Genomic DNA, 15,846 nt, shown 5'->3' on the forward strand with positions numbered 1-15,846 from the left:
TCGCTTGCTTCTGTCCTCCCTTCCCCCCTGTGTGTTTTTTTTTTCTTCCTCCAATCAATGTGGCTTTTAAGATGCCTATCGATTTGCTCCCTACACAGACCCTGCACGCCAGGGCGACACTTTGATTGCTGTGCGAGTAATTACAGTTATTATTTATGCATCTGGGCGAAATGGCAGGACTTAACATTCACAGTACAAGAGGCCACAGGCAATCAACAGGGGTGAGCACCTGGAGAACCAGCGCAGAACCGGAGAGACTACTAGAGAGAGACATACACACACACACTCATTTCCACACACATACACAGGCACACACTCACACACACGCGCACGCACACACACATACACACACTCTCACATACACAGACACACATTCACACACACGCGCGCGCACACACATACATACACACACACACTCACACTCACACACACAGACACACACACACACACACACACACACAAAATGCCCAGAAACACATACATACACACATTCACATACTCACACATACTGTACACACACACATTCCCTGGATAGAGATGTTTGTGAGAATGGCCGTGCGTGTGTGTGTGTGTGTGCGTGTGTGTTTCAGCATGTGTGCTTGTGTGTGTGTGTGCATATGTGTATGTGTTTGTGTGTGAGCTTGTGTGTGAGTGTGTTTGTATGTGTGTGTGTGAGTGTGTACGTGAATGTGAGTGTGCTGCCTCACCTGTGAAAGGCCTAGGTAGATGGAGACCGTCTCAGAGATGTAGAGAAAACGTCCCTCGTGACTAACCACAAACACAAACCCATCCAGCGACTGGAGGGGGAAGACATAGATGCAATTATTAGGGGAAAAATTAATGTAATGAAGATCCTAATGAACAAATTACAATGAGCCACTGCAATAAAAAAAGCAATTAAACCGTCCCTCCCCCCTCTACATTAATGGATTTTTACTTTATCTAGTTTTTCACCCCATTAAAGAAAGTGCTCAAACAAATAACTTTTCCACACTTTAGAAGATAAATATATCTACATGGACCTTGAGGACTCTCCAGCAACAGAGAAGCCTCACATTTCCTTGCAGCTGGTTTATAGTATGTCTATCGTCATGGAAATAAAAACAGAAAGATGCAGTCATTATTTTATGTGATTATAATGAAAACTGAAAAGTATACAGCGACCCCATTAGAGGACTCCTTCAAAGAATAACATTAATCGTAATAACAAGCAGCCACAAGTGAGGGCTGGCGAGGGGGGGGGGGGGGTGGTTGGGGGGGAGGTGGCCACTTTGTTGCAGAATGATTGCTATTTTTGCGGTGGTACTCAAAGTGGTGGTAATTTATGCAACCGACACATTCAATATGCAAATGCGAGTGGCCGGGGATGTGGGAGCAGCTAGCCGCCTGAATCGCGAGGAAATAAAGTGCAATTATCTAGTTATTACTGGCAGAGGACGCAGGAAAGGAAGAATCACACGGTTTTCTGAAGCGTTAATTTGATTTCCGTCGGAGGACCGCTCTGGCGGCACGTTCCGACCGCCGCCGCTCTTTCGTCTTAACGTAGCCTCTCATTACGGCGCTCCTCGCGCCGCTCTCATCGCTCTCCGCGCTTGTCTCGCGGCGCGCCGTCGATCGCGCCCGACGTGGCCACGTTCGCCCGTCACCGGAGCTGCCGGCGGTTTCTATTGGCCAGGGATCGATAGAGCGGAACGCTTAAGTGCTATTGATCATTATTAGAGACGAGGACCGTATTTCAAACACGTTTTTAAAATGGTAATTGTTCTCTTGACAGGGAGAACAGTTACATAATTTTGTTTCAACATTATAAAAAAGGTAGATCAGACATATTCAAATAAAGATATGCAATTATGGAACAAGTAATATTGACATCACCGTTCCTGCATCACCTTTTCTGCAACCAAGCTCAGTCCCCTGTCAAATGGGCAGGATCATTGTAGTGTTCACTACTTTGTACAAGCATGTCTACTCATTCGTGACCCATGTAGGTGTGTCCCACTGCTGACACCAATGTCCCGTAGCAAGCGCGAGTTAGGGGTCCCCACTCAGGGGCGTCATAGTGGGCGGAAAAGTGGGACTGAATACCCAGGGCCCGAATGTGGGGGAGGGCCTTCGAAAAGCCTGGAATGATGCGTGAGAGATATGGATCAAGAGAGGAAGGGGGCCCACAGATACTGCTTATGTATAGGGCCCAGAATTTTGTGCTACACCCCTGGTCCCCACTAGGCGATGGAGACCAGATCTGCTGGGTACCAAATATAATGACACCATGTGCCACAGCGCAGCAAAATCACCACACTGCTAAAAGCTACCTGCTAACAAAAAACAGCAAACAAGCTCAATGCTTGTAACCACTGGTATAGACACCTGATACTATCCAACTGAGAATGCCAACCTAGGCAGTTCTGGCTAGGCTAGTTCTGCACAGGCCCAACTAAATGAATATTTCTAGTTGCACTGCTGCTTGTAACACAACTGAAAGTAACACCATTGTTTCCAGGACGAAGAACTATAGCTCAAAACCAGATTAAGCAACACGTACTCTAGGAGCTTAATGAGATTGGGGAAACGGTACTACCTGTACAGCCAATCTCGTCTCAGATCAGCTTAAGGAACCCTCCACCGCTATGGTAATATGAGCAGACACTGATCCAGGGTCAGTGCATTAGGGGAGGAGTCCATCCACACAGACATACCTGCAGCAGGTGTGCGCCCAGGTGCTGCTCGAACATGTCAGAGGCCAGAGACTGGGAGGTCCGCCGCAACGCTGTGAAAAAAACCAAAACAAAAACACGGAGAGACAGTCGCACGTTACAGACACACACGGCCAGCACCGGAACAGACAGGAGACGGATCTGGAGCTGCTTTCTGGCACGGCCAATCAGAATGTTACATTTACTAACATGACTGGCTCAGCACAGCGATGTATGACTTCACATTATTAAGAACATAATGTGCATTCCAAAGTTTTTGGCACCCTTGATAAAGGTGGCAAAGGGCTGTATAAATTAAACAGCACAAGTAATGAGCTACTCTATATTGTAAGCTTGCAAATGGGAAAATTATTTTAAACTAACACAATACTCAGAGAAAAAGTTTTTTAAGTAACAGTTTTATGTCCCAAAAATGATGCCCTAATTAGCAGTACCCTTGTTTTAAGTGCACCCGTTCGCAAGGAGAACGCTACAGAGTCATCTGCTATATTGTTTTATGAGATTGGTGAATATATCAGGGAAGATCTTTGACTACTCCTTCAAACAGGATCTTAAAAGATCCTTCAGGCTGCACTTATGGGCTACCCTGTTCAATTCAAATCACACATTTCAGTTTCGTTTCAAGTCTGAAGATTGAGATGGTCATTGCAAAAGCAGTTATTTTGTGGTCGTTTAACAATTTCTTAGTTGATTTTAGGGTTGTTTGGGATCTTTTTTTGGGATCACTGTAAAAAGATCCATTTGAGTTACTGGGTGGCAATAATTCTGACATCTTTTCAGGAAAAAAATATAACTTGTTAAAAAACATTTTTCTCTGAGTATTAGTATTTAAAAATGTAACTTCCAAATTTGTCATAACATAAAACATACTGAAATTAATTATTTCATAATCAGCTTATTTCATGTGTCCTTTGCACATCTTTATCTAGGGTACCAATAATATTCAGACCAATTATTAAGAAGTGAAATTATGAACATAATACTCAGCTATTTGTTTATATTTGTTCAGGGAATAAACAAAACCTAAAACCTAACCTGGACATTTTTTTAGAAATAAATAGTAATGGATATTTTAGGTCCCAACAAGGAAAAATGTCCAGGAAAAAGAAGACATCTGGTCAGATTCAGCCTAATAATGACCACTATGTAAATCCAACTAGAGTACAACAAAAACTTAATTCAGACATGATAAATCTTCACTGAATACTAAAATTATGACTGAAATTGAGAAGTATATATATAAATAGTTCTTTTAACAGCTAATTTATTTCAAATTCTACAGTTTTCACAATGGTTTCATAATTATATGAAAGCAGCATTATTCTACCTTCATTCAAAATGATTATAACAAAAAATAAGCAGCCATTCTTTAGAAAATACTGGATAAAGTTATATCATTTATTATCAAACTGAAAACAAGACCAGGTCAAAACCTAGTATATGGCTGGACCTGTCCGGCCGACCGATGGTGTAACTTCATAACTCGGTCGACCAATGGTGTAACTTCATCACTCACTCAGTCACTCAGTCACAGACATTTGCGTTTGTAGGGTTGGCCCCGCTGTTGCGGTCCAGCCAAAAAAACACACACACACACACACACACACACGCACACACGCACACACACACACACACACACACACACACACACACACACACACACACACAATGCAGCTATGGCTGATACATCAAAAGCATAGGAGATCAGGAACAGGATGTTTACATTTAAAGTCATTTTGTATTTTGTTAAACGAAATTACTGCGGCTGGAGCAACATCCACACAGCAGCACAGCTCACCCACTCAACAGAAAGGGGGAGAGAGAAAGAGAGAGAGTGAGTGAGAAAGGCAGACAGACAGCGAGAAAGAGAGAGAGAGAGAGAGAGAGAGAAAGAGAGAGAGACAGAGAGAGACAGAGAGAGAGACAGAGAGGGCTGCATGTCAGTCAAAACAGTAGAGACATACTCCTGAATCCCAATTATTTTCCCCTTTTTCCAACTCGTACTGCAGCCAGTCTGGGATGTCTGAGCACAAGCATACAATCAGACCACAAAAAAAACTTCTTTTTGATTCGTAATTTTACACAGAGTGTTTTTTTGAGAAAGAACATTTCCTGTGCCAACGTAGGGATCATTTTCTGGATGTCAGACAGCTCAATATTGAGCACTGCCACAGTGTGCAGATCACGGTTCGGGGTCAATTCCATTTCAATTCAGTCGATTCAGGAAATGAACTGAAATTCAATTAATTAATTGAAAAATCCCCATAGAACACTATGCAAATTTTTCAATTCATGGATTGAATTTCAATTAATTTCCAGAGTTGACTGAATTGAAATGGAACTGAAACAAACCCTGGTTCAGATACAGAAAAGCCTCTTCCACCTTTACTTTCCATCACAGAATTATGGCAGGGTTAGCCTTTCTGCTAGCATACAGTATACACCATTCCCATTCATTTTCAATTACAGAATTAAGGTAGGGATAGGCGTTCTCTCAGCATACAATATATAACATTCACATACATTTTCAATAACAGAATTACAGCAGTGTTAGCCTTTGTTAGCATACAGTACTATTCCCATCCATTTTCAATTACAGAATTAAGGCACGGTTAGCCTTTCTGTTAGCATACAATATACAACATTCACATCTATTTTCAATTACAGAATTATGACAGGGTTAGCCTTTCTGTTAGCATACAGTACACACCATTCCCATCCATTCAAATGTGATAATAATAAAATGCAGGGAAAGTGAGACTTTCATAATTGTACAGAGCAAACAGCACTTTATGAGTGTACTGAGTATTACACAGCCTGGACAAGATCAGGTGACCACTGCTGCCACTTTTGTTAAAAAAATAAAATTATTTTAAAATAGTTTTGCACGCTTTCTGCAGCAAATCCAGGAGAGCCACAATGTCTGCTGGTCTTGGTATTTCAGCACAGAAGTGACTCATTTAAGGCACTGTTTGGCAAGAGAGTCCACACACCTTGTTTTCATGACCTAAACTGACTGCTGACTGAAATGACAGGATTCTCCTGAAAGCCTGCAGACTCTGCTGTTTAATGCAGGGCAGAGCTGCGTTCGGCAGGGGGGAGGGGGGTGCGCTCTATGCATCCTTTTCGGGGTACGCGTGTAAATGTGGGGGCCCCGGCCCGGCCCGCGGGGGCCCCGGCTGCAACACAAACACGGCGGACAGCTGTGCGATAAAACCCCGCTGCCATTGTGCGCTGGGGTCCCCCCGGCCGACAGTGGCGGAATATTAATGAGCCCGTCCATTCAGGGGGCTGAGAGCCCGGGGGGGGGCTGCTCTGGGACCCTGACAGGGACTGGGGGGGCGGGGGGGGGGGGGGGTCAGCGGCGCTGCCCCATCCCCCTAGCAGAGCCACGTGTGGGCTGGCCTGACGGCTGGATGGGGGGGGCCAAACCACCCTACCCCCACCCGAATCTCTGAGACCCCCCCCTCGGAGGTCAGTCAGTCTGGGCCGTCCCGTCAGAACCAGCGCGGGGAACGGCGACGCCCCAGGTGCAGGAAGTTGCCACGGCAACACTGGCTGATGAACGAGCCAGCAAACACCGTGGTCAGGGTGTAAACGCTGCACGCGCTCAAACGGCGCCTGGCCCAGGGGCTTATGGGAAACGGGAGAGGGAATATGAACAAGAGCCACGGTGTGTGTGTCGTACCGTTGGCCAGGGCTCCACAGGAAAGGACTCATGGGATAGCGGAGGTGGTGGCCGCCGCGAGCTCAATATCAACCCCAATTCCTGTCCATTAGCTACTTACTGTTTCAGCCCTGCTGGCGATATCATTTTAGAAGCTGCTCAAACGCCGTCCTTTAAGTTAATTACATTGCGGCTCTGGGGTCAAATTTGGGGTTTCCTTGACATTTTGAGCGTGTTAAAAAAAAAAGGAAATTACTTGCGTGATTTTTTTATGATTCAGTTCTATATATAATTAAGTCTCAGTCCTCCCACCCCTCCCTCCCTCCCTCCCTCCCTCCCTCCGTCTCCCGCCCCCTCCCATCCAAACACCCCCACACCCCCCACCCACCCCGCCATCCAACTGGCCGACCTTTTAACCAAGTTAGGAGGTAACTATGGAGACCAGACGTATCAGGCTCGCATGGCGAGCCTTTCTCCATAAGTTTTGTCAATTCGTTTTTCTTGTGCGAATAATAGCTTGATTACCTCGCCACTCATTTACAGGGGGAGAGATTCAACAGCTACCTCCACCCCCACCCCCCTCCACCCGCCTCCACCCCCCTACACCCCCTCCACCCCATCCCCCCCCCCACCCCACCCGTAAGAGTGGCTGGGGTTGAAATGGAGAGACGGGAAGAGAGCGACCCTAATCGCTGTGTCCTCTCTCTGCAATTATCCTTTCATCCTGCCATACCTCCCTGCCTCTCTCCCTCTCTCCTTCTCTCCCTCTCTCCCTTCTGCGGTCGAACATAATTTGAGTGCAATTAACGTCCCTTAAAAGCTCTCACTGATTTAAACGCGGGGAATTAGCGAGGCAGACGCCGGAGAACGTGAAGGAGAGAGACAAGAGGAGAGGAGAGGAGAGGAGAGGAGGCAGCGGCGGAGAGGGTGATGGACAGAAAGAGGGAAACGGCGGGAGGAAGTAAAAGAAAGGGGGACGGACATACGGAGAGAAGGCGGTTACACTGAGAGAGAGGGGGTAGCGGAGAGGGAGAGGAAAAGACAGACTCGACGTTCGGACCGAACGGGTGCGGCTGAATGAGAGTCACACAACGCGGCCCCAGCCGTTCCAGAGCGTCAGCGGGTCCCATTCAAACCTGGCAACCCGACAGCCCAAACAGCACAAACAGCCCAAACAGCACGCCCGGTCCGCAGTAAAGAACCTGCCGCACTCTCTCCACTCCCAGAAAACTGCACACAAAAACTAAACTAAACTAAACGGACACAGTTATTTGGATTCAACAGGTTTTTAACTAAGCAGGCCAACGCCTGGATGAAACTGTGTGAGTCAGCAGTTCTGGAGTTTGGGATGGGAGTTGGTGGTATTTAGTGTTAATGCCCCCCCCCCCCCCATAGCACTGAACACCACTCACAACTTTAACCAGAGAAGAGTAGTGGTGTAGACACAGGGAATCCATGGAAACGATCACTGTGCCCTGAAGAAGATCCTCAACAGGAACTTCCATTAGGAAATGTCCAGCAGGGGCAATGCCTGGGACAGTTATACATCTTTGTATTTTATCCTGGATCCGGTATTTTGGCCTGTACACGCGGCGACAGAAAAATCAGAATGGCACAGAATCGATCAGGTTTCTAAGTTGTTACTTTCCACTTCCTGTGGCAATCCTACACTGGACCGCATTCGCAGCTAATTCTCCAGGATAACAGATGACTTGCCATGTTTATTTAATGTTTGAGCTGGTAGCCGTATCCTCAGTGGGCAGAAGGGGCGTGTGCTGTCACAGTTACAGCCGACGCGAACAGTGGCAGTACTGACCACAAAAAATGCATACTGCTCCAATTATGGATTAGTCTGTAAATCAATGCGCCGCGATACATTTGTGCGTTTAAATATGTTTGCCGTTGTCGTATTACAAGAGTGATCTTCTGTTGGGGATACCAGCCTCTACTGCAAGTGCAGACATCCCCTCCCGGCCCCCTGCCACACACACACACACACACACACACACACAGCCACACACACACACACAATAAAAATGCTATGAAGTGTCTCTGTACCATTCTACTCCACCCCCCCCCCCCCCCAACCCCATACCTACCCCCCTGTGTGTCCTCTCCCCTCCCTTGGTCTCCTTTCCTCCCGCCCCCCCTCCCTGCATGTCTTGCTCTCTCCCTCTCTCTCTCTCTCTTTCCCTCTCCCTCTCTCTCTCTCTCTATCTCTCACCATGTGAAGGTCATGCAATTGATTTTCCTCTGTCTATTCATTTTTCAAGACTGGCTTTCAAACGTGCAAAGCAGACAAAAGCCACACTAACCCCCCTCCCAAACCCCCCGCCACTCCAACCTAGCCACCTCCCTACCCCCTTCCATCCTTCACACTGGACCTCCACCCCCCAGCAGAGAGAAATGAGGGGGTAGTAGTGGGGAGAAGGGGGGAGGGAGGGGGGGGGGGGTTGCAATTCCACAACAAGGCTCCCACATTCCCCAAGGGTTGCAGCAACACGGAAATTCCACCAGTGGAATCGAACCCCATTGAACCGCTAATGCGTTCAGTACAAAATTTCCTCTCCCGACATCGATGCAGATGATTAGCTTCTTGAGAACAGATACAAGGGGCGTGAGCGGGATTGTTGCACAGCGCACTGAAGATTAAGACTTTGCGTCGCGCTGGGGAAATCCGGTTCGAGAGATCCCGCGCAAAGCCGAGGCAGCGGCAAGCGGCGACGGCGACGCAATCGATTCCCGCCATCGAGAAAGACAGAAAACGCTCGCGTGAAAAATGGTCTCTAATGAGACTGAAATACTGATTTAAATGCAAATTGACATCCCATACAATCTATGGCTGCATTTTCAGGGTGCTTGTACAATTAAGGGTGTCAGCTGATCGTGCTTTTCAGCAGATTGATTTTTTTTTTATCATCAGCTGAGAAATCGTGCTATTAATTGGTTCCGTCTTGGCTCCATGACTCTGTATGGCTTCACTGACGTGTTAATGCAGTCATACACACGAGTATGACGGCTTACGTCAGAGTTATTAGAGCGACAGCGTGGCTGAGCATCACTGTCCAGTCAACTGTCAACAGTTTGCCCTTCAGATTGCACTGCCAATGCCAAAAAAAAACACAGTTTATGTATTTAATAATCATATACTATTTAAAAATATATTTTTTACTTCCCAATTGTTACAATATGGATTAAAAAAAACATTTAAACTTGAAAAACCAGACAAATCCTTGAATCGCGGACAAAGATTCTTTGCGACCAGTCGTACGCTGTCCCCACAGTCCTGATGGAGAAGCGTTTCGCATCCGAACGGTCGGGCAGCCATCCGTACGCAGCGCGGGGGAACGGGACGGGCGCGTAACAAACCGAGCCCGCAGCCTTCGCTCCTCTCAACACAGGACGGAGTGTAGCACAGTGGGTAAGGAACTGGGCTTGTAACCGAAAGGTCGCAGGTTCGATTCCCGGGTAGGACACTGCCGTTGTACCCTTGAGCAAGGTACTTAACCGAAATTGCTTTAGTATATATCCAGCTGTATAAATGGATACAATGTAAAAGTCTGCTAAATGCCTGTAATGTAATGTAATGTAATGTAATGTAACACGGGCCGAGGGAACAAGCTACGCACAAACGCGTTATCTATCGAATTACAGGGCAGTGCATCACTTCAACAACGCGGCGTAGCGGCGAGCTAGCACCGCTGGAGTGGGCGAACGCCACAGAGCCCTTTTCCTGTGACGCGTCCTCACACGCAAGGCAGCTCGTCCGCCTTTCACCGTAGCCTCCGTCTTCAAACGCGCTTCCACTCACCTCACCAACTGCAGGAAGCCGTTGTTTAACAACAGACCAATGCTGTACGTACAGCTGTGCTCACTCGCAACTGTACTCGCGCACACAGGGAAGGTAATCACACGAGTTCTACTCGCTCAGTAACAAGCATGTGCTCACACAGACGTACACATGGACACATTCACTCACACACACACGAACGCACACGTGCACACACACACACATATATATATATATATATATATACAAAGATACAGATACACACATGCATGCACGCATATAAACATCCATACATGTTCCCAATTCTCACACACAACACACATAATCACAAATCAACAAATCAATTTAGTTCACAGTAATTTGTTACATTAAGCCATTAAGCAAAAGCTCTTATCCACAGTACATTCAGTTAAAATGGGGGAGACAACATGCACGCGCGCGCACACACACACACACACACACACACACACACACACACACACACACACACACACACACACACACACACACACACACACACACACACACACACACACACACACACACACACACCTGCACACTTCTAGCAGGATCACAGGCTCACACGTGCATAGTCTAATCACATCCGAATTGTTTCCCTTCCATAATAATAATAGCAATTGCACAATCCTAGTGATTATGGTCCGCTCATTATGTAGTTAATTTTCATAATTACAAATCATGCCGATAATTTTCACTCTTTACATACGCTCTCCTCAGCTTCCAGTGTCATTCAGAAACAAGCCAAGGTGAGCTCCACGCAGGTATTTTTAGTCGCTGCTGGTGAATGAATCATAGGCTGATCGGTGATTGAAACAACAAGCCTATTAAAGGGGTGAATCATCACGCATGATACTGAACATCTCTCTTAGTCAGTCAAGTTTTCACAGGACTCGAAATCAGGACAGTTTTTTAACAAAAATTACCGTTCACCACTTGTGTACACAGTCTTGTGTGTACACAAATTACCGTTCACCACTTGTGTACACAGTCTTGTGTGTACACAAATTACCGTTCACCACTTGTGTACACAGTCTGAGCCTGTAAGGGGGGTAAAATTTCCTGTCAGGGGATGTTTTGATGAGGGGCATGTCCAGCCACCAAAAGATTCAGCACATCTGTCAGTTACGGGTGCAGTGACCGAGTCCAAACCCAGAACTGAGTCCTGAATCCCTGCCCGTGCCTGTGTTGACTTGGGGCGATTCTGCATGGTGCGAGTGTTTCAGGGTTGGAGGGGCGATCTGCTGATCCGTGCACAACAGCGCCTCCTACAGGCAACCAGGATGGCTGCGGCCTGCCTGCTACAACTGGGCCACGCCGCCGCCAGGCTGAGGACTTCGCTGTGATAAAAGGAGCGGCGGCCAACCGAGGCGCTGGCCGGCCTGCGCCGCTACAAAATGGCGGAAGACGGACGCGGCCGCCGTGGGCCAAGCGCACAGCTGCGACCGGACGCTCGATATCGTTAAACGGCGAATAAACGAGGGATGAGAAATGCGTGGTGCTGTCGAAGCCTGCCCCGCGCTCGGCTCATTAGAGGCGATGCTTTGGCTGGCCCGCGTCCCACAGAAAGCCCAGCTCACTGCCAAACCGCCCCCCGCCTCCGCCAAGGGGCAATGACTTCTGACTATAGAGGTCCCTTCTATGCGCCAGTAACAAAAAAAAAGAGACCAAAAAAAAAGGTGTTTGCAGACAGGAAACAGCAGAATTTTTTTTTTTAAGAGATAGAAAAGAAAGGGGGAAAACAGTGATGTGATCGATGGGTGCAGCGACTGCATTGGCTGTGGTTAGAATCCGTAGCCCAGTCACACCGTGTGTGTTTTAGCCACATTCTGTACTCCCCTTGCACACTTATACACCTACAGGGACAGGTGGGTTCGGAGGCTGTACCGTGATACATAATTACTCCTGCACTGAGGGAGGATATCGTCCTCTGTCATAGCGTTCTGTATGCCACGACACAATAAAAGAAGCCTGCTGCAAATATGAGCAGGCTTAAACTCAACCCAGTTCGTTCAAGTTCAAAAATAACATTATTAATACCAATTTATAATGGAGAAGGCATTACTACACAGAAAGTAATGAAAGTACACAGAACATTTCTTCACCTTTTTCTGAATCAAAATAAGACCGTAAATGTGGAGACACGCACAAGACAGCCTACCCTTGTTGCAGTTGGGTCCTCCCTCCAGCAGGGGTCCCCATGGCGGGTCTCCCTGGCTGGCGAAGTGGCGCATGTGCAGGTAGCTGATGGTGAGGCGGATGACGGAGGCCTTGTCCAGCTGGCTGGTGATGGCGCCCGGCAGGGGCAGCATCTTGGCCAGCTCAAAGAACTCAAAGTTCTCCTTCCCGCGTCGCGACCGAGCCGCATTCCGAGACTTCTCCTTCCTCAGGTTCTGCAGGCTGGAGGAGGAAGAGGAGTGGCAGAATTATGAGAGAGAGAGAGAGAGAAAGAAGGCCTCACAAAACAAAAGCCTGCTTGGATTAAAAGCAAAATCAATCAGTAATATCAATGACCATAATCATAATATTTAAAATCACAGCCATAATAATATAAAACAATAAATTATGATGATACAGTAATGGGAGGAAGTGAAGAAGTTTCCATATTGGTAAATTGCGCAAAATTTCTTTGTTAAAGCTGCTCAAGTCCTGACGACTGAGTTTTACAAGGTACGTCTTTGAAATAACCAATTCAACATGGCCGCTGGGTGTGTTCAGCCGGACTGCTGTTTTCAGCGCGTGGGGCCACCGGAGCGATCCCATCCGCGCGATCTCCGCCGGGCGGAGCCTCTGTCTCCGCCGCCGTTCGAGGGAATCGATGAGCGTGTCAGGGAGCAGCGGGCCCAGGTAGCTCGTCACTCTGATTGGCAATCGAGCCCTTCCACGGGGGCTGAGTGCTGGAATTATGTTGTCGCGGCGACTCTACAATTTACGTCTCTTTTAGAACAAAGGAGCAGCGTTTCCCCCCGTCTGTGACAGCGGCTCTGGAGCCAGAGGCCTGAGGAGGATGAGGGAGCGGGACGGCTCCAGCGCGAGTGCGTGCGTGTGTGTGTGTGTGTGTGTGTGTGTGTGTGTGTGTGTGTGTGTGCGTGTGTGTGTGTGTGTGCGTGTGTGTGTGTGTGTGTGTGTGCGTGTGTGTGTGCTGTGCCAACACAGCTCCTGCGTGTGTACATGTACTGTATCAACACAGTTCCTGCGTGTTTGTGGGTGTGTGTGTGTGCTGTATCAACAACACAGTTCCTGTGTGTGTGTGTGTGTGTGTGCTGTGTCAACACAGCTCCTACACACGTGTGTGTGCTCAATCAACACAGGTCCTAAGTGTACGCACGTGTGTATGTATGTAAGTGTGTGGTGTGTGCATGAGCTATAATATATGTATATATTATATGTGCATACTGTATATGTGTTTTGTATGTGTTATGAATACAGGGCGTGTGTGTGTGTACATGTGTGTATGTGTGTTTTGTATGTGTATATGAATGCAGGGCGTGTGTATGTGTGTATGTGTACATGAATGCAGGGCGTGTGTATGTGTGTATGTGTATATGAATGCAGGGCGTGTGTATGTGTGTGTGTGTGTGTGTGTGTGTGTGTGAATGCAGGGCGTGTGTATGTGTGTATGTGTATATGAATGCAGGGCGTGCGTATGTGTGTGTGTATGAATGCAGGGTGTGTGTATGTGTGTTTTGTATGTGCATATGAACGCAGGGCGTGTGTATGTGTGTGTGTGTGTGTGTGTGTGTGTGTGTGTGTGTGTGTGAATGCAGGGCGTGTGTATGTGTGTTTTGTATGTGTATATGAATGCAGGGCGTGTGTATGTGTGTGTGTGTGTGTGTGAATGCAGGGTGTGTGCGTGTGTATACGTGTGTTTCCGCCTCTCACCAGGGCAGGGTCGGCGGTTTGGCCAGCAGTCCCTGCAGGAAGTCCCACTCCACGCTGACACACTTCCCCTCGCTGACGAACGGCATGGCCGCCATCCCAGCTCTCGCTAGCCGCCGCCCCTAACGCAGGCTGTGATTGGCCGGGGCTGTGTCAAACCAAGACCTCCTGCACAGGGGGCAGAAGAGAGGGGCAGAGTCAGATGGATCAGTCCAACTCTACCTCAAACTTGCATCACCTGTAGGTTTTTGTGGGGGGGGGGGGAGGAGGAGTCATGCCCCCACATGTAGCCCCCCATGCCCCAGCTCGTCCAGTTCCTGGAGGGCCTGCCAGCACCAGCTGGCTCGTTTCGCCCATGCCCCGCCCCACCCCGCCTCCTCTGTTCTGGTGACATTTAAAGGGCCGGAGTGGCCCCCAGCGCCCCAGTGTCCCGCTCCGGGCAGCCACTGCCCTCTTTCTGGGCCTGGGTCAGCAGAATCAGCACCCTGTGTACACTATACACACACTACAAATGCACACACACACACTACAAACACACACACACACTACAAAAACACACACTACAAACAAACACACACACGCACACTTGCATAAATATACACAAACACACGCACACAGACAAACGCACACACACAAAAACGAACACACACACATTACAAACACATACATGCACATACACAAAAACAAACACGCACATACGTACATATACATAAACACAGACGCAGACAGACAGGCAGCACACATGCGCACGTTCTCTTTCCCATATATACACACACATATACACGTGCTGTACACAGAGCACACACGCTTGCTATCTGATCATCCTGGTTTGACAGCTCACAGAGCAAATACAAGCCCTTCTGCATGTCCTAATAAACCATGGGGACAGGAAAAGAATGATACACACAAATACACGTCCCAATAAACCATGGGGATGGGAAAAGAACGATACACACAAATACACGTGCTAATACACCATGGGGACAGGAAAAGAACGATACACACAAATACACATGTCCTAATAAACCATGGGGATGGGAAAAGAATGATACACACAAATACACATGGCCTCACAAGCATGCATTTACAAACCCACTCACACACACAAGATTCTACTGCATTCATGTTTTATTGCCATCGAAAGTTGTTGCATCTCATTTTGTGGATATGCTACCACACAACATAAAAGACGACACCATTACATATAGAAAGACACTCATATATAACATTACTTATTTCATTACTTGAAAGTACATTACTATATTGTATCATTATTGTATTTGTATCATTAATATCTATCCTTTCAGTACACATTGCAATGTGTTCAGTTGATGAAGGTATACAAATACCTTGATACATATGCATGTTGATTTTTATTGATAAATGTATGTATTTAGTGGATTAATTTATATATCAAGCACCATCTAACTCCCTCCCATACTGAATTACTAGTATCTCATCATCTCTACTACAAAGCTGGATGACAATTTTGCATTTTGTAAACATTTCAGCCATTTTATGATTTTAATTTAACAGAGAGAGTCTGAAAACACAGCCACTCACATTAACACACACACACACACACACGCGCACACACGCACACACACATGCACACACACACACACACACACACGCACACACACACGCGCACACACACACACACTCACTGCCCTGTGGAAGGCTTTGACCTGCCAATCCTGTCCCCATATGTGTATCTTTGTATCTAATCTGTGTCTTCTTATCTAATCTTTCCCTCGATCAGTCTGCAGTCGCTATCG

General features: G+C 47.3%; 1 protein-coding gene across 4 annotated transcripts in view; it reads right to left on the reverse strand.

Moving 5' to 3' along the window:
• Positions 1-15,846, reverse strand: part of npas1 (neuronal PAS domain protein 1) — a 57,364-nt gene that overhangs the window by 15,305 nt on the left and 26,213 nt on the right. For all 4 annotated transcript variants that reach the window (XM_035384118.1, XM_035384116.1, XM_035384119.1 and 1 more), the window contains 4 exons: positions 14,072-14,236; positions 12,351-12,589; positions 2,697-2,767; positions 708-797 (listed from right to left, as the gene is read on the reverse strand). In XM_035384118.1, coding sequence (XP_035240009.1) covers positions 708-797; positions 2,697-2,767; positions 12,351-12,589; positions 14,072-14,166 — 495 coding nt within the window. In that variant the 5' untranslated portion in view covers positions 14,167-14,236. The remainder of the gene's footprint in view (positions 1-707; positions 798-2,696; positions 2,768-12,350; positions 12,590-14,071; positions 14,237-15,846) is intronic.

The sequence above is a fragment of the Anguilla anguilla genome, chromosome 12, assembly GCF_013347855.1.
Source record: "Anguilla anguilla isolate fAngAng1 chromosome 12, fAngAng1.pri, whole genome shotgun sequence".
Lineage (NCBI taxonomy): Eukaryota > Metazoa > Chordata > Actinopteri > Anguilliformes > Anguillidae > Anguilla > Anguilla anguilla.